The 27,621-nt window shown below is 42.9% G+C and overlaps 1 protein-coding gene across 1 annotated transcript in view; it reads right to left on the reverse strand.

The window, feature by feature from the left end:
• Positions 1-27,621, reverse strand: part of FBXL17 (F-box and leucine rich repeat protein 17) — an 854,796-nt gene that overhangs the window by 592,531 nt on the left and 234,644 nt on the right. Inside the window, exons 5-6 of the mRNA XM_040421606.1 lie at positions 8,233-8,340; positions 6,851-6,981 (exon numbers count right to left, since the gene is read on the reverse strand). Of these exons, the coding sequence (XP_040277540.1) occupies positions 6,851-6,981; positions 8,233-8,340 (239 nt within the window). The remainder of the gene's footprint in view (positions 1-6,850; positions 6,982-8,232; positions 8,341-27,621) is intronic.

Raw genomic sequence — 27,621 nt, forward strand, 5'->3', positions numbered from 1 at the left:
CTACTCTCTATCAGTACTACACATACTGAACTGCTCTCTATTGGTACATGTATTGAGCTGCTCTCTGGCGGTACAACATGTACTGTACTGCTCTCTGGCGGTACAACATGTACTGTACTGCTCTCTGGCGGTACAACATGTACTGTACTGCTCTCTGGCGGTACAACATGTACTGTACTGCTCTCTGGCGGTACAACATGTACTGTACTGCTCTCTGGCGGTACAACATGTACTGTACTGCTCTCTGGCGGTACAACATGTACTGTACTGCTCTCTGGCGGTACAACATGTACTGTACTGCTCTCTGGCGGTACAACATGTACTGTACTGCTCTCTGGCGGTACAACATGTACTGTACTGCTCTCTGGCGGTACAACATGTACTGTACTGCTCTCTGGCGGTACAACATGTACTGTACTGCTCTCTGGCGGTACAACATGTACTGTACTGCTCTCTGGCGGTACAACATGTACTGTACTGCTCTCTGGCGGTACAACATGTACTGTACTGCTCTCTGGCGGTACAACATGTACTGTACTGCTCTCTGGCGGTACAACATGTACTGTACTGCTCTCTGGCGGTACAACATGTACTGTACTGCTCTCTGGCGGTACAACATGTACTGTACTGCTCTCTGGCGGTACAACATGTACTGTACTGCTCTCTGGCGGTACAACATGTACTGTACTGCTCTCTGGCGGTACAGCATGTACTGTACTGCTCTCTGGCGGTACAACATGTACTGTGCTGCTCTCTGGCGGTACAACATGTACTGTGCTGCTCTCTGGCGGTACAACATGTACTGTGCTGCTCTCTGGCGGTACAACATGTACTGTGCTGCTCTCTGGCGGTACAACATGTACTGTGCTGCTCTCTGGCGGTACAACATGTACTGTGCTGCTCTCTGGCGGTACAACATGTACTGTGCTGCTCTCTGGCGGTACAACATGTACTGTGCTGCTCTCTGGCGGTACAACATGTACTGTGCTGCTCTCTGGCGGTACAACATGTACTGTACTGCTCTCTGGCGGTACAACATGCACTGTACTGCTCTCTGGCGGTACAACATGTACTGAACTGCTCTCTGGCGGTACAACATGTACTGAACTGCTCTCTAGCGGTACAACATGTACTGAACTGCTCTCTAGCGGTACAACATGTACTGAACTGCTCTCTAGCGGTACAACATGTACTGAACTGCTCTCTAGCGGTACAACAGGTACTTAACTGCTCTCTAGCGGTACAACATGTACTTAACTGCTCTCTAGCGGTACAACATGTACTGAACTTCTGTCTACCTGAACTGCTCTTTACCAGTGCTACATGTACCGAACTATTCTGTACCACTGCTGCATGTATCAAAACTGTTCTCCATCGGTACCACATGTACCGAACTGCTCTCTATCCGTACTACACTGCTCTGTATCTGTACTACAGTACATGTACTTAACTGTGCTCTGTGCCACACTGCTCTATTTGTTCCGTATGTACAGCACTGCTCTCTATCTGTACCACATGTACAGCACTGCTCTCTACCTGTACCACATGTACTTCACTGGTCTCTATCTGTACTGCTCTGCTCTCTATCTGTACTGCATGCACAGCACTGCTCTATCTGTACTACGCTACTGAAGCTCTGGCTGCCATGGTAAGCTCCCTGCTGCTGTGTGTACTATGAACAGGGCAGCAGGGAGAGTGTAAGATCCTATTTACCCTAATAGAGCTCTATTAGGGTGAATAGACAAGGGATTAAAATATCCCAGGTTCTAGCCCCTAAGGGGGGAAATAGTTATTAAATAAAAAGTAAAAAAAAAATTTAAAAAAAAAAGTCCAAACTATTAAAATATTTCAAAACGCTAGTGAACGCCATAAAAGAAGAAGAAGAAGAGGAAAAAAAAAAATGTGCGATTCACCATTTTTTTTTTGTCACCTTGTCGCATCAAAAAATAGCATAGGACTGTTCGATTAAGGGCCGGACATTCCATAAAATGCGGAATGCACACAGCATTTTTTTACGCTTTTTTTTGCGTCATATCGAATGGTATCGAGTATTGCAATACTTGGTATCGAAACCAGATAAAAATTTTGGTATCAAAACAACCCTACCCTTAATTTGAGTTGACATTCTGGGGGCTTTGGAAACAATTACTAGTCTAGCATTTGGTCCCTTAGGATCTATATAATATACAGTATAAAGGCTCCTAGTTAAAAAAAAAAATCTTCTACCAGGTAACTATAGCAAACATACTAAGTTAGAAGTATGACAGACTAGACAGTGCAAACAGTTTAACTAAGGACTTGTTTTCATAATTGAATCTAATTGACTATAATTGCTAATTACGCCTCATTATACATAAATCCACTGAAGAGGATCACAACTAGCCTCCTAGGTCTAGCTTTTAGGCATGATGTATCTACGTGAAACAAAGCATTTTCTTTAAATTGTACACTTGTAGATCTGTCAACGTCCTCTCAAGCTTACTACAGGAAAAACCTGAGGATTTGAACAAGAACACTTAATAAAGGTTAGCACTACTACTGTGAATTACTGCAAGTACACTAAAACACAATGCAAACCAGGAGTTGCTTTGTGGAAATGACTGACTTGCTTAGTATAGCATAACAGATATACAATGCCTTGAAAAGGTATTCATACCCCTTCAACTTTTCCACATTTCCTCACGTTACACCCACAAACTTAAAAGTATTTTATTCAGATTTTATGGCATAGACCAACACAAAGTAGCAAGTATATGTGACTTGAAAAGAAAATAATACATGGTTTTCAAAAATGTTATTAATAAAAAATCTGGAAAGATTATTTAATACATTTTTAAAAACGCCAGTGAACGCCATAAATTATTTTTTTTTTTGGTCAGCTTTTCTCTTAAAACAATAGTGAGCAGCTCAAACAGGTCCAGAGTGCCGGAGTCCGATCAAGGAGCTGTACAGGCTCGGTCCGAATAGCCATGAGCTCCTGACACAGTAAGGGAAGAAAGCTGTCAATCATCTGGAGGTAAAACTTGAGCTTGAGCACAAAATACTACCCCAGCAGAACCAAATACCACAATGCAGCACAAAATACTACCCCAGCAGAACCAAATACCACAGTGCAGCACAAAATACTGCTCCAGCAGAACCCTTCAATTCACCCTTGTCTACCTCCATATTTGATCATCTTGGTAGGCTCACCAATGTGCAACACTGAAGATGTAAAGGATAGCTTGTATGATAAAATCCACTTTATGCTTTGAACATCAGCAGTAACACAAGTGAAATTTAGTCTTTCATTTCAGCAATAAAGCGCTGAATTTACAGCAGCCACGCTGTTACACTGAGAAACCAACCCTTAAGCAAATCAGGACGAACACAGTAACACCACAGGATCTGCCTTCAAGTATACAAATGTGTATATATATATATATATATATATATATATATATATATATGGAGCACACAGCCCTCTGACAAAAACAGACAAAACGCAGAAATCGGCAAATGACGGAACGCAAAATGTAACTCCATGAAATAAATGCACAAGAGAGATAAAACATGAAAAGACACAAATGTTTAAAGCATTGTTGACATAGCTGCTGTGTTTAAGAACATAAAACACACTGGGGATATCCTAGAGAAGACAGAACAGCCTGCACAATCTCATGCAATGGAAGTAAAACTACAAGATGCACTACTCCAGCTGACACATTTAATTTAAAACACTGTCAATCCCTGCGGAGAAATGGCCTAGTAAACCTGCTATAAAATAAAGACAATGTAGAAAATGTGTCACACAAACGTGTCAGATGGAAAAAGGTATAGAAATGAAGTAAAAAAAATAAATAAAAAAAATCAGGTAACGCAGTCATAATGTCACAAAATGTGCATATTCCCTATATTCCTTTACGTTCCGGAAGCCGTCCACAACAAGCTGCTTAATGTATATACCAAGAGGCAGGAGCACATTACAAAAAGTGCTGAAGTCAAGTCAAATGTTGCGTGCCCCAACCGTAAAGCAGGAAAGTAGCTAGAAGGGTGGGCCTCCAGCACGAGCACCAGGGAGAGAGGGTGGATTTAGAAGCAGGGTGCTATGATTCTGGGCAGGGCCATGCCCCATATCCATAATAGAGATCATCATTAGACATTTTGGGAAATAACACCACATTTACAGTCAGGACCAACAAGTAGTCCCAAATTTAAGGCCAGGGACATGTGACGGAAAATCTAGTGGAAAAATTAGCTGCAGTTTTTACTGTATTACACTGGGAAAAAAAACACGCACAAGTAGCGGTTTTAGCTTTGGAAAAGCAAGCAAATTTCACCCTCTCCATTGAGAAGAGTGAAAACCACAATAAAAGTTTACTGTACAAATTGACATGCTGCGGATCCGAAAAACACCATACTGCGGCTGCTTTGCTGCTTTTTTTTTTTTTACGCAGCATGTGGGGAAGAATTCTGAAATTCTCATCACTTTGCTGGTACTGAACAATACTGCGGATTTGTCACTTGAAAATCAGCAACTGCAAACCTGCATTTCATCAGTCGTGTGTCTTTGGACTAAAACATTTTTTTAAACTCAATAAACCCCTTTGGCACTCCACATAATCTTCTGTCACTGACAATCAGGCACGACATTCTAGGAAAAGGTCTATGGAGCTCATTGCTAGTGGCACATTCAGACGACTCGAGCGCTGTCGACTCACATTGGATGATAATCATGTAGTGTAAATGTATGTAACGACTGAACGAGGTAAAAAACAAAACAAAAAGAAAACAGGCATGTTTTATAAAATCGCTGCTGTCTAAATACAGTGAATGATCCTCGATTAGGCCTCACGCACACAACCGTAATTTTGCATCCGCGTCTGATCCGCATTTTTGGAGGATTGCTCATGGACCCATTAATTTCTATGGGTCCGCAAAAAGTAAAAAAACACAGACAGCACAAGGATGTCATGCCTGAGCTGTCACATCTGAATATCCATTCGGCAAGTAATAGAAAATGTCCTATTCTTGGTGATGTTGAGGAGCAGAATAGTCAATTCTAATGACGGGTGTGGAAAAAAACATGTGGATCGCAAACGGAAGGTGCACATATTTTGCAGATCTGCGGTTTCAGGACTGTAATATGGATATGTGCATGAGGCCTTAAAGGATAACTGTCACATTTAGACCCTAATTTCAATTTTCACATATGTAGTTACTAATAACATGATATTCCAGAATCAGTTACTATTAGACTGACTTACCCCAATTTCACTATTCAGTTAAGATGGCCGCCACTGCCCTCACCCTGAGGCTAACCCCGCCTGCCCTCACTAGCCAGTAACAATAGCCCCCCAAAAGTGTCAGTAACCAGAGCCCTCCCCCCTAAAGGGTTAATCTCCTGCAGCACAAAGGGGTCCTCTTACCACATGTTGCTTTCATGTATACACTGAGCAGATGGCAGATCTCCCTTCCCTGTTGTGCGCTGCTTCAACACTGCATCCTCCAGCTCTGCTGAGTGAGGGAGCATCTGCCAAGCGCAGGGACAGGGAGAAGTGCACACAGCCCAGGCACTGTTATCAGCTGCTGGGGAGGACCTGGCTTTAATCATTTACTTACAGTCCCTGTCTGTCAGTAATGTGACCTTGCACGCTGCATGCTCCGTCCTTCAACAGATAGACGGACCATGCCCAGCAACACTATTTTAAGCACAGGTAAAAGTAGGCAGTACAGGGAACAAAACTGTGGAATTAAGGGGTAATTGAATACACAGTGAAAAGTTGATATAGGGCCACCAAGGAGATATTAATCCCCACAATACAATACTCCCAAAAAAAAAAAAAATATGACAGTTATCCTTTAAGCAAGTGAGCAGTCTCATGTGAACACATTTATACACAATAATTTTTTGCCTAAGAATGCTGGTCTGGCATCGGCTTAGCAAAATATGATATCTACTCATCTAAACACGCCATCAGCATGTTGTGTCACATTTCCAGCAACAAGACTCTCAGTAGACAATGTGATCATCTGAAACATACAAGCAGATCATTCTGATTCAAGTTGCCTTTAAAGGGGTTCTCTTTCATATTGATGGCCTATTCTCAGGATAGGTTATCAATAAGAGATTGGCAGGGTCCAACACCCCCAATGATCAGCTTACCAAGCACAGCTCAGTCCATGGGATAGTGGTTGTGCTTGGTACTGCAGCTCAGCCCCATTTGCAAGTTCCTGTGACAGATGTACGTACTGTGACATCACTGACGTGGGAAAAGGCCTACGCACTCACGTAGTGACGGGGCCTCTTAATATGGCTGATCGATGGGGATGCCAGGAGTCAGAACCTTGCCGATCTCATATTGACGACCTTTCCTGTGGATAGGTCATAAATCTCCAAATCCTGGAGAATCCATTTAAGTAAAGTTTATGTACCGATTATAGGGCAGATTATATAACTATTATAATGACTGGATTATTCAAAAAATAGAAAATATGTACATTTTCACCTTTCTACTTAATTGCAGTACCCCACTGTTTGTCCGCTGAAGCACCTAGGAGCCCTCTTTATGCATTAGCATACAGCACACAAGATGACTTGCGTGCTTACTGTGGGGGAATGCAAACAAGTAGAAAGCTAAAAATTACATATTGTAAATCAGTGTCCTTCCCAGCTATCCATCCATTACAGTACTTTAGGGGGTATTGTGAGATGACAAATTCACTTTAAGAATAGACTACCAGCTAGCGTCAGTGATCACTGCTGCACTGATGGCCTTTCTCATTAATTTCTACCGTCACTGGCGAATAAAATGTGTAACGATTTGTACACAGCTGTACAATGAATCAGCTCCATGCATGCCATGGCTACCTGTCATCAATATTCCTATTCAGGCAGAGATTCAGGGATGTGAGGTTCCGGCACTTCTTTACAATCTCCATCACCGTCTCATTATCCAGCTCATTGATGTGCCGCAAGTCCAGGCTAGAAAGCTTTTTAAGCTGAAAAGGAAAATAAGACAGTTCTACTAAAGAAACATAATGTAAACGTGTGCTTCATACAGACAGATTGCAGTAACCTGCGTCGTCCACGACACAGTAATACGGGCACTATTGATACTCAGGATTAGGGATGAGCGAATCGACTTCAGATAAAACATCCAACGTCTATTCGCATAAAACTTCGTTCCAATACTGTAAGGAGCAGGAGCTCTGTACAGTATTAGAATGTATTGACTCCGATGATCCGAAGGTATTGCCTTGCGAAGTCTCGCGAGACTTCGGGTAATAACTTCATAAATTAATCTGTACTGTAAAAAAAAAAAAACATTTCCAGAACTCTGGTTCGGTTTGGTACCACTTGGAACCGAACCAGAGTTCAGTAAAAAAAATTTTTACAGTAGAAATAGATTTATGAAGTTATTACCCAAAATCTCGCGAGACTTCGCGAAGCAATAACTGCTCCGTACAGTATTAGAACAAAGTTTTATGCGAATCGACTTCGAATGTTTCATCCGAAGTCGATTCGCTCATCCCTACTCAGGATCTTCACCTCGCTCTAATTCAGGCTAGACTGCGACCAGAGTACTGATTTAAAACAAAACCAAGATCGCAACTGTAGCTGCATTCAGCCTGAGATAAAGCCCTCATAAGAGGTCCATCTCTGCAGCCACATATTGTTCTGTTCTGCATGAATGAATCCAGCTTGGGCTAATCAGTGAAGGGGTTAAAACTCTCAGAACACATTGACTTATAGGATGGCTACCTTACATCTGGTGGCATTAGAGGCAGAGTTCGTTAAGAGCTCATTTGCATCCCATTTTTCCCAGAATTCCAGAGGAGCATGTATAAGTCTCGTCAGGCCGACTAAGGCACTCTCTCCCCAATAAGTCATAGTACCCCCCAAATCCTGACTTAGGCCTCTCGGCCAATTAAGCCAGTACTCTTTGCTCTGCACTGATGAGGGGCAATCACCCCGACACAGCGTCTACAGATGGGGTGCTGGCTTATTTAATATCCAAGTCATGTCTCAAGGACTATTTAAAGGGTCGAACATTTACTTATAGGATATCTGCCTTACATCCGGCAGCATTAGAGGCAGAGCTTGTTAAGAGCTCATTTACATTCCCTTCTTCCCAGAATTACAGAGGGGCATGTATGGCCTATAAGTTCCCTCACTCCCATTAAGAAGCTCTCTCCCCAAGGAGAGATAGTACCGCCCAAAAACACATTTTCTGTGACATATTTACTTACACTGGTAAGGCGGATAACTCCTCTAGATGTAACAGAGCAGCCCATGAATCCAACATATTCCAGCTCGGAACAGTGTTCTGCGAATGCTTCCACAGACTTATCAGACACCTGATGGAACAAAAGAAGAGAGAGTCACACCACTAATGCAACAGAATGATCCTGAAGACTAATACGGTACAAAAACCTCTCAACCACAACATTATCGGATTCTCACAGATAAGAGATTCTAAGGTGCAACAAAAAAAAAAACATAGGTTTTTATGCAAAAGTCAGTGGAAATCATATCCACAAACAAGTTCTCAGAAGGTGATTATGAAAAAAGGAAGAAAAACACTTGGTCAGTGAAGGGAAATGTGACTCCATCTTGTCTTCTCTTACATGTACAGAATTGTTATAATATCTCACATCCTTTCCCCCCCCGCTGTGAGTTAGGTTCACTTATCTGTCTCAGGACAGATTCTGGGAATCTCCCAGAACTATAACAAACGTTCTTGTTTCATTCAGGGTCATTCGGCACAACTGCGTACATTCTTATATGTGACGTATTACATACCATAAAAGGATGTTCCGGTAGTATGTGTGTGAGCACCAATGTTTATCTTTATGATTGGTTTAACGCTGTTGTTATGCAAACTTTTCTACTGCCTATATAAGGCCAAGCTATAGCAGAATAAAGTTAGAGAGTTTCTCAGTAATACTTGTGTGTCTGTTATTAGCAACTGAGAAACATCTCTCCTGACGTCAGTGTCTCAAACCAAGGTTGTCTTAGAGGTCCAGAAAGGTCCAAATCCTTTCAGTCATTAAGATCCAAAACAGGCTGGTCACTAAAGGGTTATATTTCTCTGCCTTTATGATTATACTACAGTGATCTATGGTTAGATGTCTCAGTTTGGATCACTTACAATTGATGGTCATTTTGCTTTCTAAATAAACTGTATGGATGTCATGTTAAATGGACAAACTGTACGTGAACTTTGTGCTTTAATAAAATCTAGAACAGAACATTACAGACTGTGAGAAATAGCAGACTGGTAATCACCGCACAATAGTTTAATCAATATCCACCACCTAAACTGTATATCCTACTCAGCAATGTATTTGTGACCCAGCCAAACTATCAAGAATAAAACAGGAAAAACAGGAATTCAGGGCATGTGTTTCTTATGATATGGTTGTTTACGATAACAAATCTCGGGACTTAACGAGGCAACGGATCTCCCATGCACAGCAGCCAAAGACCATATTGGCTCAACTATGGGTCTAAGTTGAAAGAGCTTGGAATGACATACCACAGGAGGATATCCAGCATCTGTATGACTATTACCAGCCTCTATCACAGTAAGGAGAGATGTCCCCCAGTATTAATGGGACCCTGTCTCAACATATACCTCAACCTAAAATAAAGCACGCACCAACTTGGCTGTTTGATTATTGACCAAGCACCTCTAACAGTCTATACTTTGCCAATCTTAGCTCAATCACATTACGTTTTCCAGGTGTTCTTTTTTCATTTTCTGCTAATCTATTAGCAGGAGAACTGTGAATATGAGTTTTTATTCTGCCAGGAACTGCTCCTGGATTTACACAGGATGCAGGGTCTCACTCTGAAGTGCCCTTTGCATTGAGCTATTTCACAGCACCTTCCTTTTGCTTTGAGTGATAGATGTAGTGTTCTCCTGGCTGGATGCTACAGCTAAGGCTACTTTCACACTTGCGTTCAGAGCGGGTCCGTCTGGTATCTGCACAGACGGATCCGCTCCTATAATGCAAACGCTTAGATCCGTTCAGAACGGATCCGTTTGCATTACCATGACCAAAAAAATTATATATTTTTTTTTTGTTCATGATAATGCAAACGGATCCGTTTTGACTTTACATTGAAAGTCAATGGGGGACGGATCAGTTTGAAAATTGAGCCATACTGTGTCATCTTCAAACGGATCCGTCCACATTGACTTACATTGTAAGTCTGGAGGATCCGTTTGCCTCCGCACGGCCAGGTGGACACCCGAACGCTGCAAGCAGCGTTCAGGTGTCCGCCTGCTGAGCGGAGCGGAGGACAAACGGTGCCAGACTGATGCATTCTGAGCGGATCCGCCTCCACTCAGAATGCATTAGGACTGGACGGATCAGTTCGGGGCCGCTTGTGAGAGCCTTCAAACGGAGCTCACAAGCGGAGCCCCGAACGCTAGTGTGAAAGTAGCCTAATACTGCAGTGCAATGCAGAGAACACTTCACAGAGAAGCTTTGCCTCCGGGGGACTTGCAGGATCAGAAGATGGCAGAATAAAAGTTTATATTCCTGCTACTCCTGATAACTAAAGATCCACAAAAAGTGTGTTTTCCTGCTCCCCCAAGTGCTGTCACCAGTTTAGCACAGTCGAAACTGCTGACAGACTCATTTTAATGAATTCAACTGCAAAAGGATTTTTATCATCTCTAAACCCCCTAAACCCCAAACCCCCAATGGGTTGCATCAGAAGGGGCATAGATGCCCGTGATAAGAACATAGTCCTACCACTTTACAAATCACTAGTCAGACCACACATGGAGTACTGTGTACAGTTCTGGGCTCCTGTAAACAAGTCAGACATAGCAGAGCTGGAGAGGATCCAGAGGAGGGCAAGTAAAGTAATAACTGGAATGGGGCAACTACAGTACCTGAAAGATTATCAAAATTAGGGTTATTCACTGTAGAAAAAAGACGACTGAGGGGAGATCTAATTAATATGTATAAATATATCAGGGGGCAGTACAGAGATCTATCCCATCATCTATTTATCCCCAGAACTGTGACTGTGACGAGGGGACATCCTCTGCGTCTGGAGGAAAGAAGGTTTGTACACAAACATAGAAAAGGGTTCTTTACGGTAAGAGCAGTGAGACTATGGAACTCTCTGCCTGAGGAGGTGGTGATGGTGAGTACAATAAAGGAATTCAGGAGGGGCCTGGATGTATTTCTGGAGTGTAATAATATTACAGGCTATAGCTACTAGAGAGGGGTCGTTGATCCAGAGAGTTATTCTGATTGCCTAATTGGAGTCGGGAAGGAATTTTTTATTCCCCTAAAGTGGGGAAAATTGGCTTCTACCTCACATTTTTTTTTTTTTTGCCTTCCTCTGGATCAACTTGCAGGATAACAGGCCGAACTGGATGGACAAATGTCTTTTTTCGGCCTTATGTACTATGTTACTATAAAAAAAAAAAAAAAAAAATTCAATAGTCACTTCCACACATAAATACAAAGATGTACTCTCACAATGATAAAGCACATTTCCACTGTGGTAGTGCCAATACAACGATCATGAAGGCCTTTTATTTATCATACTCTAAGTCATTGATAAAAATAGCTCACAGCTATTGGAAAAAAATAAGGAACTACCAGTGCTGGTAACGTACCACGTTAAGAGTCTGTAAAAATGGTTAGATATCGGTTTGCAGAATACAGCATGTGTAGTATTAAAAGCATTTCCCCAATACTACACGGATTTGTGCTGAATAACTGTACATCCAGCAATAAAAGTATTAAAAGCTTGTCTTGGACATGATCAATACGTAGTATACATTACAAAGCAAATAAAACATTTGTTTTGCTAGTAATAGAGACAAATACGATAGAATGTAATAAAAACTAAAGCATCATTAACATGCCAAATGACAGTAAGCTAAATTTACGGTTGTGCATCTAAAGCACAATAATGAGCAAAACCATATTCCGACGACGGCTGGTTTTATTCCAGAAGGAAATGGTCATACATATTGCCAATTACTGCGTAGTTGTATTAAACACTTGACGTCCGCACTAGAATATTTGAACATGCATATATTTGTAGCTACAGTAAAGGATGTACGGCAAGTGCTCTGACTACAGAAATATACAGTACGCCGCCAAAAAAATAAATATTACTTCTGAAACTTCACAAGAGAAAGAAAGCCATTTAGGTCAAAAACTCTACCAGCAACTATGTTAATATTACAAATAAGAAATAGAGCATACTGCTATCCAAAGTTAGCACCGTATACTTAATAACAAAGGAGGTAAAACTGGAATATTGGGGCACTTATTGGACATTCATGAAATACCCTGTGGATATGCCATAAATGTACATACTCCTTTAAAATGATCTTTTCCAAAGATAAAGTAAGGTAAAGTTTTTAACTATTCAGATTTTTGAGATCTGCTCTTATTGTTGGAGAAATGAAGCCCATGACATTAGAGAGAATTGAAACTATATTAGACTTTAAAGGGGTTGAATTCTGTATCTTAGGCATTCCTATAGGCTAAGGCTACTTTCACACTTGCGGCAGAGAGATCCGGCAAGCAGTTCCGTCGCCGGAACTGCCTGCCGGATCAGGCAAAATGTATGCTAACTGATGGCATTAGTAAGACTGATCAGGATCCTGATCAGTCTTAAAAATGCCTGATCAGTCGAAAAAATGCATTGAAATGCCGGATCCGTCTTTCCGGTGTCATCCGGCAAAAACGGATCCGGCATTTATTTTTTCACCTTTTTTTCAGTCTGCGCATGCGCATACCGGAAGGACGGATCCGGCATTCCGGTATTCTGAATGCCGGATCCGGCACTAATACATTCCTATGGGAAAAAATGCCTGATCCGGCATTCAGGCAAGTCTTCAGTTTTTTTAGCCGGAGATAAAACCGTAGCATGCTACGGTTTTCTCTTTTGCCTGATCAGTCAAAACGACTGAACTGAAGACATCCTGATGCAAACTGAACGGATTACTCTCCATTCAGAATGCATGGGGACATACCTGATCAGTTCTTTTCCGGTATAGAGCCCCTGTGACGGAACTCTATGCCGGAAAAGAACAACGCAAGTGTGAAAGTAGCCTAAGTGACCTATAGTTGTGACGTCACTGGACTGCGGGAAGGCTACTGTGAGCGCCGCTGCCTTCTCAAACAGGTAATTGTCAGCGGTCCTACATGTTAGACCCTTGCCTGTAAGATGCTGTTAACCTATCCAAAGGATAGATCATCAATATCTGTAGTGTGCAACCGACAATGTATGCCTATGTTTAGCATTTACTGTCCACTGCAGTGTTGTTCTCTATCTTCCCAGCACCATCCCTGCGTAGTTACTGTGCACTGGGAAGATAGAGAACAGCGTTGAATAGTAAGTGCTAGGCACAGGCATACTGTACACTTACTGTTAAGACTGATGGAAAAGGAGAGGAGCAGGGTTGTAGCTGTGACGATCAGTGGTGTGGGACCATTGTGTCAACCAACCGGTTTGACCTTGGGCTAAACCTAAGGGTCTTTTCCTGGCAATCCCCTGGTATTCACCCTTTAAACCCTAAACACGGATATGGATTTAGCTACAGGGGAGCTACCAGACTGCTACCTCCTGGAGTAGTCCTGATGTGGTTGACAGCAGACCCACAAGTAATAGAGACACCGATGCAGGGCACTAAGGGATCAGGAAAACCCGTGGTTCTTAAGAGGCCAAAGTCAGGGCTTGCGGAGTTTGTGCAAATCAATTACACAAGTCTGAGATCAGGGCAGTCAGCAAAGGGTCAATATAGTAATCAGGCACAGGTCAGGCAGCAGAGGGTTACAGTTAGGAATCGGGCAAAGGTCGGTACGCAAGCAGACAAATGAAACAGAACACTTTTGCAGGGACTAGCACGTTAAAAACATCTATTGCTCAGGCACACTCCATTAAATGGAACGTGTCATCAGAAAATGACCTAATGTTTAAATCATGTTTTTAGGTTTAACATTTTTAACAAATTTTTAGTGGTTATTTTTAATTTTCTATTTTAATATCTATTGTGGGGTTTCGCTCTGGTAGATAGGGTAAGCGGGCGAAGTACAGAGACAAAATACAAGTTCTTAACTCAAAACATCAGTGTTTACTCACACTTGAGGCAACTGCACAAAACAGCACATAACTTTGCAAGTCTTGGTGTTAATTCACACACAATGTGGAAAGTTCAAATAACACAAGTCTCCTTGCTGGCAGTTCTGCCTCCAGTAGTCCACACCAGGCTTTAGGGGGCCCGTTTCCCCAGCATGCGGTTCTCTGCCTTCCAGGACAGCACAAAGCTTCAGATCCCAAAAACAGAGACCTCTCTGCTAAGCCCAGGTGCCTATTTAAGGACAGCCAGGTGCTGCCAAAACCCGGAATGGCACTTAAACTCCGGTCCTGTATTTGACCTCATCTGGCTGGAAACCAGCCCAGCCGCACATGCTGGGAGGAAAATACCTGCCTTGCCAAACACAACCCCTTACTGTGTCACACTATATTTAAACAAAAAACATAAAATTTGGCAGTTTTTCATAATGGTCAATAGGTATTATAATTGGCGCTACTTCTTGGTCTGTACAGATCACTTTACTGCAGTTACCTGCTTATCTGTTAGTCTAATCCTGCCTGTAATGATATCACCTGTGTGTATATATCAGACAGGATCCACTATTCACAATATGTCATTGTCAGAGCTTAACTATTATTTACTTGTACAATGACCTCTGCACAGGTCACAGAGCATGCCTAGAAAACTCTCCCCTGGAAGTCAATAGGGTCAGCTCCAGACAACTGTGTCTATGGCCCCTATGGCTGCCATAAAGCAATTTTCTTAATGCTTTCTAAATGTTGTTAAGCACAGCTCAGACAAGATGGCAGCCCCCATAACAATGTTCAGGAAATAGAATAAATAAACCTGTATTCATAGAATGAAAACGGATTAGAAAAAAAAAGGTGTGTCTCACTATCTGGTTTTAACTGGTAGATAACATTTTTGGTGACACATTTCCTTTAAGGGAAAGGTGCCTTTAATACCCAGGGATGACTAGCCACAGGCTGGAAAAAAATTAGGGTGAATGCACTGACCCTTTAGCAGCCAGTGGGAGGGTGCACACGCTTTAGAGGCAGGCCGGAGAGGCCTTCACTGGCAGGAGGCAGGCTGAAGCCTACACGAAGGAGAAACATGGGACTCCAGTGGCTGGACCTGCTGCAGAAGGGCAGCAGAGGACCAACAGGTCTAGACCACTGGACCTACAGCAGCTGCAAAGCCAGTGATGCAGAACCTGTGCTGGACTAGGAGGGCAGACACGGGCCACCAATGTAACAGCATCATTCAGCACTTAGAGCAAATGACACAGGTAAGGACTCTTACTACATGAGAGGACTACTGGCACAAAAAACAAACAAAAAAACAACTAATTAAAATACAGTAGGTTAGTTACACATAGGGGGGCATTGGCAGAGGGAAGCTGAGACTCCTTAAGAATCTTCACCATACATGTATGACGAAAGACCACACTTTAAAGATGGTGCCAGCTCAAAAGCTTGGTGGGCAGTGTAGCTGCAGGGTGCCTGCTGTTTTACACAGCAGACACCCAGAGACATTGTTCATGATATGGAGCATTTTTAATTTTTTTTTACACTTATCATTTATTCCAATGGGATTTTCTGCATGGATTTCGCCCCAGCAAGTGTTGCTTCCCACTTAAACGAATGGGATGCTGTTTTGCGGTGGAAACGTGCCAAAGTCAGTGGAAAAAAAACTCGGTATGAACTGGACCTCGTGTATATATGGCATTTGGACAATTACACAGTAAAAGACGACTAGATCCAACAGCAGCAAAATGGGATACAAAAAACATGGACCTGCCATTAAAAAGCTGATCCAACAGAAGACAGTACAAGTACAGCATTTATTTGAACACCAACCACCACAGAAAAAATAAAAATAATAATAATAATAATAATATATTGAAGAGTTTTTATTCTTATAATCTTCACTTACTGTACATTAAATAGTTGCCTTCTGAGGTCAGTCCAAGGCTTCAGCCATAACTGGGCAGAAAGAGGCAGCAACACTTGACAATGAATTAACCAAACAACAATTCAAAGCCCATAAAAGCTAATAAGGTCAAGTTCTGTAGATAATTTTCATGTTCTAATAAGTCCTTTCATACAACTGTCCATAAACGTAGATGAAAACTTTTCCTAGATCAAATCTTAATTATGCAAATACAGGACTTTCTGAAAAGATTTTTTTTTATTCAAAGAGTGAAAGAGAAATTAACATACTAAATATGACCCCTTGTCAACAAGGTCGGGGACATTTACAACTAATCACATTAAAAGAAGTCCATTAGTGTTCATTGTGAAATCTGTAATAATTTCATTGCCTCTTCGACCTTTACTGACTTCCACTCACTGTGGTTTGCTTGATGTTAGTTTTGCTCTGCAAGGGTAATACCGCCTGATGAAAAAGATTTATAAGTCATGGTCTCAACTATTGTGAATGAGAAAGATGTTGGCATGAAACTAATGGTTTGGATATTTAGCACCTCTCAAAAAGATCTATGGTAACTTGCATGCAGCTTAACTGTTCCGCAATAATTTATTGCACCGGTTTGCATAACTGTTGCAGAGCTTCTTAGGACTAGAATTCTACATTTAATTATATAGATTAAAATGCAATAAAATATTAGCTTTTACAGATAAATGAAACATTGTACAGCAGTTTTAATAGCTAACTTCACAGCTCAGGCGATTCAATCTCAGCAGCAGCAAAAGAGATTTTGGAGATAAAATTAGAATTAAAATATAAAATGTTAAACTTTAAATAAAGGCTCAAAATGGTGCAAAACACTAAACTAAAACCCACCATTCCGTTCCCCGCAGTTGTCGTTCCAATGCTTCGCGGCCAATGAAAATAATTTTAGTTTCACACTAGCGGCAAGGAACTCCAGATGGCAGTTCCGGCTGGTGAACAGCCCGTCGGATCCGTGCTGCCGCTAGTGCACCAGACTACCACTCCGACCCCATTGACTATAATAGGGGCGGGCCGGAGTTCCGGCGGCAGCACAGCAAACATGCAGAGAGGCGGCCAGAAGAAAAGTACGATATGTCATAGTTTTATTCTGGCCACCTCTCGGCATGTTTGCACTGCTGCCGCTGGAATTCCAGCCCGCCTCCATTGTAGTCAATAGGGCCGGAGCGGTAGTCCGGGTGCACGCGCGCACTAGCGGCAGCACGGATAAGACAGGCTGTCCACTTGCAGGAACAGCCTGCCGGAGTTTCTTGCTGCTATTGTGAAAGTAGCCTAAAAATTATGTTAAGCCAACTATATGCTCTAATTAGCGCTGGGCGATTAATCTAATGAATTCACTTCTGAGGTCTCAGACAATTCTATATATGTACAGTAACCCTTGCACTGCCAAAATATATAATAATCCCTGCACTGCCAAGATAGATGTGTGAAAATAATTTTAAAACTTGAAACCAAACTTTGCCAAGACATATGTGTAGGAAAACCACTTTAAAACTTGAAACCAAACTTTGGCTTTAGTTCCAACTGGTACCTCGGAACCCAAGTATAATTCAGTTTCAAGTTTTAAAGTGGTTTTCCACTTTAAAAATCAATTATCGAAGTTAATCAATGAAGTCACGCGCGACTTTGCGAATAAATTACTTTGGCTCATCAGAGGCCATACATTCTACTACTGGATGGAGACAGATCTCCGTACAGTAGTAACTGAAAGTTATGAATGAAGCGACTTGATGTAACATCTGAAGCTCGCTACGCTAATCACTACCGCAGACGATTATTGGGAGGGAAGTGTTCCGCCCCTGGCAGTCATCAGATAGCTAGCAGAGGACACCGCTGCTATTACATGCAGCGATGGCCTCTGTGGTATGAGGAGGAGCGATCGCTATGCCATCGCTCGTCCCCATGCAGGGCAGTTGTGTGCTGGCGGCAGATCGCTATTACACAGTGCGGTCTGCCGCCAAGACCATTGTGATTTTTAAGCATATTCATGGGAATCCGCGTTAGTTATCATTTGACAGAAAATCTGGCAGTCTTCACCCTTTAGGACCAGCTCAGCTGAATGTAGTGATATCTTTTATTTTGTGATCTGGTACTTCATTCTGTAGAAAAAGTGTTTTAATTAATATGCAAATGAGCTGTTAAATGTGTTGTCTCATCTCCTTAAGTGGCTCCTTAATGCTTAAATTGTCATTACATGCCACTTACTTACTTGTGTCATCCAAAGTGCCGCTCCACTCTGAATGCTTGTTGTCAGGGGATATGGCCACCACTGCAATCTAACAGCGGTGGCTGCCGCTGCGCAGTGCGGCAGAAAGCTGCGGCCTCTCTGGTGGCTGGAATTATTGAAGAGCGCATAGGCATGCATGTGCAGCACTTCACATTTCTGCCACATCGTATCAGCGCTTGTAGGAAGCGTAGAACATCTTCAGGGCATGCGGAGTAGCCTTGGAGCGGTTGTACACAGCTACTTCTCGGGAAGCTCCTACCAGCAAATGGACAGAATGTATCAGCAGCCCTGGACCTGTCCTACACATTGTCACTTCCAGCTGTCATCCTGAGAATGATGACATGTAATAAAGTTCACGGGCTTGTGCTGTAGCCCTGAAAATCTACTACACAACTGGGCAGAGCAATCGCATTTGTCGCCTGATACAGTATTGAGTCAGAGTACACTCGCTTTAGTGTGCTGCAAATATAGAGATTACAGAGTGCACACTGGGAAATGGTCCCTATAAGCCAAAGCTATTAATGATAATTCTTCTTTCAGGCTTCCGAAATCGATGACTTTTCCACAAAATAGGTCTTCAATATCTGATCAGTAGGTGCTGAACGGAACTATGCTAGTTCTGGCACCAGAGGCTCCAGGGAACAGATAATCAGTGGAGGTACAGGGCGTCAATAGCCCACCGTTTGGACATTGGTGACCTACCCTAAAGATCGGTTACCAATATCAGGGGCCTGGAAAACACCTTTAGTATTTCTTAATAAATACTAACCACTCGCACAAGTACGCACTAAGCAGTGTGACATAAATGTTCAGTTCCCAATAGTACTTGACAAGCTCAAGTCCAGGCAGCGGTGCCTGCATAGTTGCGGCTTCTGGTACTCGGAGCAGCTGTGCTGGCAAAAAATTGTCAGAGCCTGGCAAGATGTTCAACGTTGTCAACCAAGCGGCAGGGGGTAGCTTGGCTGCTTTCTTCCCAAAAAATCACCACCACAGTCCATGGGTTGCACCTGGTATTGCAGCTCGGCTCCATTGGAGTCAGTGGGGCAGAACTGCAAAATCACACACAAACTGTGGACAGGAGTAGTGCAGTTTTTGGAAGAAAGCAGCCCTGTTTTTCTTCTCCTGGACAATCCCTTTAAGGCCCTGGCATGGCGTACCTTTCAAGTACTTGATCCACAACACCCACAGAACTATTGAAGTGTGGCTTAAAATGTGGTTAAAGGAATTCTGTCATGAGATTTTACCCCTATAACCTAAACATATGCTCATGAGCGAAGTGCGCATGCGCATCAGCCGGCGCATGCGCACTTCGCTCAGCGAAGCCGCTGCCAGAAGTCCGCGGCACATCAGGCTGAGCCTAGTGCGCAGGCGCGGGATCTGGCAGAGAGACGGGTAGGATTGCGGAGGCGGCGCTGAGCTAGGGAAGGTGGCGCTGGGCACCGGACAGCGAGGGGTGCGGCCGGGCACCCTGTATTAACGGACCTCCCCTTGGGCACCTTAAGTGAGTGATTGACAGGTTATAAAAACCTGTTTTTTTGTGCAAATAGAGCCACAGTGAAGTTTAATAATGCCAGCTTAGGATTCTTATTATTACTCCGGACATGAGCATGTTTAGGTTATAGGGGTAAAATCTCATGACAGAATCCCTTTAACTAGATAGATCTTCAAACCATTGTAAGGGTAAGGCCACACATGGTGAAAATCTGTCATGTATTAGGCAGAAATCCTCAGCAGCAAAATCCGCTAAAATTGTCTGTGGATTTTGGTATATTAATGCTGTGGTTTTACTGCAGATTTCACCCTGTGGCCATACCATCAAAATGAACCAATACAGGGGTGGAGCCTGACCGTGCTAGATGGTGGCTGCTTGAGTGAGCTCTCCCACCGGCAAGCTCCCTAAAGCCTGTTTCTCAGCACTATACCGACATTATGGTGAGACCTCAGGCAAAAGAAAAGGCTTAAAAACCCTCTGGAACTCCAAAACCCAGCAGGTCGGAGCCACATATGGAGAAATACCTCCGGAGACAGGCCGCGCCACTGCCGGCACGTCCACCCAAGATGGCGCCGCTAAGCCCGCTAAATGAACAACAAAGCGATGACTCTGAAGAGGACAGTGCAGTGGAACAACGAGAAGAGGTGAGCGTTTCCCCGGTCCTCACCAAACGCTGCATGGAGCGCACTCTGCACAAAGCATTAGTCCCACTAGCTGCGGATCTCGCTAGTATAAAGGCCGATGTACGCCATATTTGAAAGAGGGTGGAAGCGCTAGAAGGGACACAACAAGATATACTTACATTCAATGCAGCAGTAAGAGATTCCATGAAAAGTTATAGGACTGCTATCGTCAACTCCCTACTACTCCTGGAAGACCAGGAAAACAGAAGCTGTAGGCGGAATAGAAGGATAAATGGTCTTCAGGAACCATCTGAACAAGAAGTCCTGTTCCTAGTTATGGGCAAACGTTTTGCCATGCTACTGGGGTCCGAGCGTGCAGGAGCCGTTGTTATCGAGCGCGTGAACAGAGCACTCTGTCCTAAACCGCCGCAATCTGAAAACCCTAGGGACATCATTTGCGGTCTTTTAAGCTTTAGGGACACAGAAGTGAGAGTTCAGAGAAGAGCTACTAAACTAGTACATGGATTGCAGGATAAAACTTACCAGGAAAGGTTAAAGGACCTTAACATGTATAGCTTGGAAGAAAGAAGAGACAGAGGGGATATGATAGAAACTTTTAAATACATAAAGGGAATCAACTCGGTAAAAGAGGAGAGCATATTTAATAGAAGAAAAACTACCACAAGAGGACACAGTTTTAAATTAGAGGGGCAAAGGTTTAAAAGTAATATAAGGAAGTATTACTTTACTGAGAGAGTAGTGGATGAATGGAATAGCCTTCCTGCAGAAGTGGTAGCTGCAAATACAGTGAAGGGGTTTAAGCATGCATGGGATAGGCATAAGGCTATCCTTCATATAAGATAGGGCCAGGGACTATTCATAGGTAACAAAGAGCATCCCGCTAGGCAAAAGCCCGGGACCGGACGGCTTCCCAATAGTGTACTATAAGAAATTCTTTCACGTATTAGGACCAAGACTAGTAGTACAATATTTTACCACTAGCTTACTGGCCAGCCCATGACTAAGCAAGCAGTGGAGGCACACATAGTAGTCCTTCCAAACCGGGAAAAGATCAAGAGCTTACCTCCAGCTTCAGACCTTTATCTTTATTAAACTCAGATACCAAAATATGGGCCAAGATTTTAGCTACTAGGATATCATTGTTGCTTTCCTCTTTGATATCCCCTGAACAAACAGGCTTTGTTGGAGGGAGAGAATGTAGACAGCACCTTCAGGGTTATCCAAGCAGTAGAATACTCTGCCAAAAGCAAATCCAAATTATCCTTGCTCAGTACCGATGCTGAGAAGGCTTATGACCAAATCGACTGGAGCTTCATGGAACTAGCGCTTTACAAATATGGTTTCTCTTCTCAATTTATTGCCGCAATAATGTCATTATACTCATCCCCTTATGCTAAAGTTAAGGTAAATGGAGTATTCTCCCCATGCTTTGAAATTTGCAATGAAACCAGACATGGTGGCCCCCTATCGCCTACACTTTTTATTCTCTGCTTGGAAGCCCTCATTCAGGCCATTCGACAAGACACTTCAATCAAGGGTCTAACTGTTAATAAGGTCACGTAGTTGCCTTTGCGGACGACATGCTACTCTTCCTAACTGATCCTAGTAAAGCCTTCCCTGCACCGATTTCCCTACTGGACAGGTTTGGTCAACTGTCCAATTTCAAAATTAACTATTCGAAATGTACGTCATTGGACATAAATGTCCCCAATGATAAAATATCGGCCTTGGAACACTCATTTCCCTTCAAATGGGAGCAGACCTCGATAAAATATCTTGGGATACATATCCCCAAGGACCTCGATCAATAGTTTCAACTAAATTACCCACCATTATTGTCTGATATTAAGTCACAACTGTAAAACTTAGAAATACCGTTAATGACATGGACAAGCAGAATTTTTTTTATAAAAACCTACATCGCCCCTAAATCTACCCCGCAAAGACAAAATGGTTCACATGTATAAGAAAGTACTGGAGAAAAAAGCTCTATTAAAACCCACATACATCTTGAAATAGGAAAAAGATCTTGACAGGTCATTTTCAGAATCTGAGATATCCCAGATATTGAATCGCTCTCATGGCCCTTCCAGGAGTATTCGCATACAAGAAAATTCTTATAAACCTATAACCACATGGTACAAAACACATGACGTATTGCACAGATTAAATCCCACTATCCCTGCAGAATTCTGGAAATGCCACTCTGAACTATGTTCGATATTACATATATGGTGGCAATGCCCACCAATAACTTCCTCCAGGAAGAGATCAACAAGGCCATCAACCAGATATGTAACTCCGATATCACACTCTCCCCCACATTGGTCCTTCTTAACCTCCCAGACGACATTTGTCCGGCCACTAAGCATGATCTAGCTTCTCTACTCATTGTGGCAGGTAAACTACTCATACCGTTACACTGGCTGAGTACGAATACACCCACTCTAGGAAAATGGATAAGAAAGGTCCAGGAGATTTACAGGCTAGAGGAACTCTCTAGCTGGGAGGCACTTGTGCATAATAAGTTTCTGAAACTATGGTCCACTTGGTCTCTATGGATCGACAGCAAGAATAATTCCACAAATACACACTAATCTTAGCCAGCTCACTTGGTCCCCTCTTTATCATTATGCACTACATCCAAAGGGTCTTCTATTGGAAGAGCAGAAAATACACATTAATCTGCTCGTCAAGGTTATCTGCTTCACTCTCATAGGCTACTTTCACACTAGCGTTCGGGGCTCCGCTTGTGAGTTCCGTTTAAAGGCTCTCACGAGCGGCCCCGAACGGATCCGTCCAGCCCTAATGCATTCTGAGTGGATGCGGATCCGCTCAGAATACATCAGTCTGGCTCCGTTCAGCCTCCGCTCCGCTCAGCAGGCGGACACCTGAACGCAGCTTGCAGCGTTCGGGTGTCCGCCTGGCCTTGCGGAGGCAAACGGATCCGTCCAGACTTACAATGTAAGTCAATGGGGACGGATCCGTTTGAAGATGACACAGTATGGCTCAATTTTCAAACGGATCCGTCCCCCATTGACTTTCAATGTAAAGTCAAAACTGATCCGTTTGCATAACCATGAACAAAAAAAAAAATAATAATAATTTATTTTTTATTTTTTTTTTGTTCATGGTTATGCAAACGGATCCGTTCTGAACGGATGCAAGCGTTTGCATTATAGGAGCGGATCCGTCTGTGCAGACACCAAACGGATCCGCTCCTAACGCAAGTGTGAAAGTAGCCTAACACATTTGTTACAGAAGCCCTTTGTTACGTGTGATAAGTAGTGTATTGTTGACTTGTACCCTGCAAATTGTCATTCCTATATCGATCTGTAATGCTACAATTAGATAATATGTCATTGTAACTCAACTGTGACCCAGTTGGCACTGTTGCCACATTTCTCTTCATAGTTTTTTTAATAATGCCTTTAATAATTGGAAAACTAAATAAAGTTTGTCAAAAAATACATAAATGAACCAATACAGATCTGTCCAAGAGTACATTCAATTGGTCCCAACCATCGCAGATCTGATAGACAGGGAAGATGTTGTTGCCATTCAACATTGTATTATAGAACCGTGGGACTCTTTTTTAATTGTCAGAAAGACACAGAATACTAAGAAACCCAGAGGATTTCTTTTGTGTTCCCAGAACAATAAAAAAACATTCATTTGCCGAACTAGTCTCTTTCTGTGTTGCTTCCTCAAGCATGGCAGAAGCTGGAAGTTGGAAAGACTGTATTCTTTCATCTCTGATAAGACAAATTTAAGGTCAACCTCTTGATATCAGCAGATCAGGATGCACAGTACGTGGTAGGAAGTTTGGATTAACCAGCACTTATAAAATCATTATAATTCCAAAAGGTGGGCTGACAATTATTTTAAAGGTTAACCTCACTGCTTTACGAGAGCAGTCTATTAGATGAAGAATGAAATGATTACACCGTTTATCACAGAGAACACTGTTTAAAACATATAATTTTGAGCTTTTCAATGCTCAAGAGCAGGATAAAACTCTCAGTGTTTAAATGTTTTATGCAAATGAAAGCAGATATGCCAACCAAAAAAAATAAAAATCATTGTGCACTGAGAAAATACGTCACGGCCAGCAATGTTTATCAAGTTATACCTGTATGTCAAGCAAATATCCATGTTAGAGGGGTCATTTACACCAGGGGACGTTTTCTCAAGGCTCCTCAGCGTGGCCGGTCCCACAATGGTAATCATACCTACCTGATCCCCACCGCTGGGTTCTGTCTCGTTGCTCCGCCAGCTATGAAGGTCCCCGGTCTCCTAATGTCAAAATCTTGTCTGACACAGATCATGTGAACACTTCGGCCTCTGGTCGCAGAGGTGACGTCTCGTCCATGTATCAGGTCTCTGGGTCATGTGACATGAGTGATACGTGACCAATGCCCCACATTACCCACGTTAACCAGCATGCTGGCACAGGGAGGGATCTGCCGAGCCAGCAGGACAGTGATGCATTCAGAACCCTTGTGGCAGGAACAGGTAAGTAGGATTACAACCACGGATCTAGCCATGCTGGGGGGCGAATCTGCAGAAACGTGCCCCAGGGATGTTTTCTACAGACCTCCCGGCACGGGCTCTGTAGAAAACAACCTTTTAAGTATATTTTTCATTTGTTAGGGGACATTTTCTTAATAAATACAAACCACTCACATAAGTAAGCAGTATGGCAAAAATGTCCAATTTCCAATACATGCTTAGTACTTGACAGAAGCTCACTTCCGGGCAGCGGTGCCTGAATAGTTGCGGCTTTTTTACTCCGAACAGCTGTACAGGCACGAAATTGTCAGGGCCTGGTGAGATGTCCGACCTTGTCAATCAAGCAGCATGGGGTAGCCTCTTGAGCAGCGTGGAAAACCCCTTGCTGCTCAAGAACTCGGATGAATGAATTGATTGTAAGGTAATGTAGGGAGTTGTTATGGTACAGTAACCCTAACCAGTAAATCTGACTAATTTAAGGGTTTTCTGGTCCTTTTATACAAATGGCCTATCACCAGGATAGGCCATCACTATCTGATATGTAGGGGTCTTACAAATCAGACCACCGCCAACCAGCTGTTCTGCAGTTGGACTGGCATTGGGCATTGTGTGCAACAGAGCTGGTTACTGCAGCACATTGAAGTGAATGGGAGCAGCGCTGCAGTAACCAGCCCCATCCACTCCAAAAAGAATGAAGTTGTGTAGTTCTGATGCCAACTTCCCATGCTGAAGCTACTGAAGAGACATTGATCGGTGGGGGTGCAGGGTGTCCGACCCCTGTTTATCAGATATTGATGGCATATCCTGAGGATACACTATCAATATAAAAATACTGTAAAACCCCTTTAACCCTAACCAGTAGGTAGTACATCTGACTCGTGTGATATCAAATCAATAGGATATCCAAATTCATATTCTTGGTATATTTATAGAACTGACTAGACTGCCTTTGATGAAATCATGCTGGGTATGCTATACTCAAGTTCAGTAGATAAGGTAGGTAAATAGGAAGCCAAGGAATATTGCTAAGATATGCCACCACTTCCTGATCACTTCATGTCTCTTTTAGCAATTTTAGATTTTGAAGTCCGGAAGAGGTACCCCTCAATCATATTGTTATGACACATCCTACGGACATAACAAAATGTTAACACCCCTAAGAGATTCTATTTTGCTTCAATGTGATAAAGCAGCCAGTTGCCTGCAATATTATCTCCTTTTTTGATCAGTAAGAGGATCATCCTTCTCTCTGCTCTCTGGACTCAGGTGCAGCAGTGGGGTGGCGAGTGTCCCGCGGTAATCCGGATCAGTTCGGAGTGGTTTTCCTTCACTGGGGCAGCAGTGAGTAGGAGAGAGAAGGAGGTGTGGCCTGGGGTTTGGAGCAGTCAGCAGCCATCTTCTTTACAACACCACAAGGCCGCACTGGCGGCACCCAGAGTCTGAGAAAAAGAGGAGAGACTACTCCTCAGTCTACATATTATAAGCTGTCTAGGCAGCAGAGAAAGTACAAAATTATCCTGAAACACAACAAATGAACTGGGAGGCAAAGCCTGGGTACTAATCCTGGTGAAATATTGTGTGAGTAGTGATCCAAAGGTCCCAGATCCCTAAGCTATCTCCTGGGGAGGATTTCTCTTGGTCTGGAGGTGGGGGGAGTTCTCACTCCCAAATTATACACCTATTAGTATATGGAGAGAAAAACTACTCTGATACCCCTCAAACCCCCAAATTAAATCCTGATGGATAATATGAGTCAAACTAAAGGGGACGATATCCTGGAAACTCAATCAGCTGAAATGTCACAAACTAACAAAATTATGACGGCCAAAGCAGCCTGCCAGGCTGCCCTAATGGCGAAGATAGATCATCTCCAAAGTGATGTCAACTTCTTGCGCCATGATATAGAGAAGATGAGAACCCACACAACAGAAGTGGACCGTTGAATGGGGCAGATGGTAGACACAGGCAATTATGAATAAACTACTTCGATCCTCCAACAAGTCAAGGCCCTACAAGCTAGAGCAGAAGACGCTGAAAACAGAAATAGGTGGAACAATATTCACATTCTGGGCCTCCCAAAGAGGGCTGAAGGTTACAAACCGAAGGCTTTTAAGGAAAGTTTGATAAGATATAGCCTGGCGCCACTGCATCTGTCCCTGTGCTTTGTGATTGAAAGGGCACACAGAATCCCAACGAGGCCCTCCAAGACCGTTTATAATGAAAGTATTAAACTACAGAGACAGACAAAATCCTGGCAGCAGCAAGAAAAAAGGGGACCATCTCCTATGAAAATACAAAGATTTCCTTTTACCCTGACTTCACTACGGAAGTTCAGAAGAAAAGAAGAGAGTTCACCCAAGTCCGAGCCAGGCTTAGAAAACTAGGAATAAAATATGCCATGCTGTACCCAACAAGGCTGCGGATCCAAGCAGAAGGGGGAACTTGTTTATTCCCGACTCCGGAGGAGGACTTGGACTGGCTTGACGCGGTTCGACCACAAGAGAGGAGGCAGTGATTCAATATGGTGGAGATGTATATTTCAATGCTCCTTCTATCTCTGTTTGCATTATAGTGGCTGAGAGCATATAAATGACAGGGTTAACAATATATTCTCAGCAGTTGTGCAGTTAAATAAAGATTATGAAGGGGGAAAGTTCTATAATGAAAGAGGGAGAGCGCTTTATTTTTTATATTTTTTTCCTTTTG

This window comes from Bufo bufo, chromosome 2 (assembly GCF_905171765.1).
Source record: "Bufo bufo chromosome 2, aBufBuf1.1, whole genome shotgun sequence".
Classification (NCBI taxonomy): Eukaryota; Metazoa; Chordata; class Amphibia; order Anura; family Bufonidae; genus Bufo; species Bufo bufo.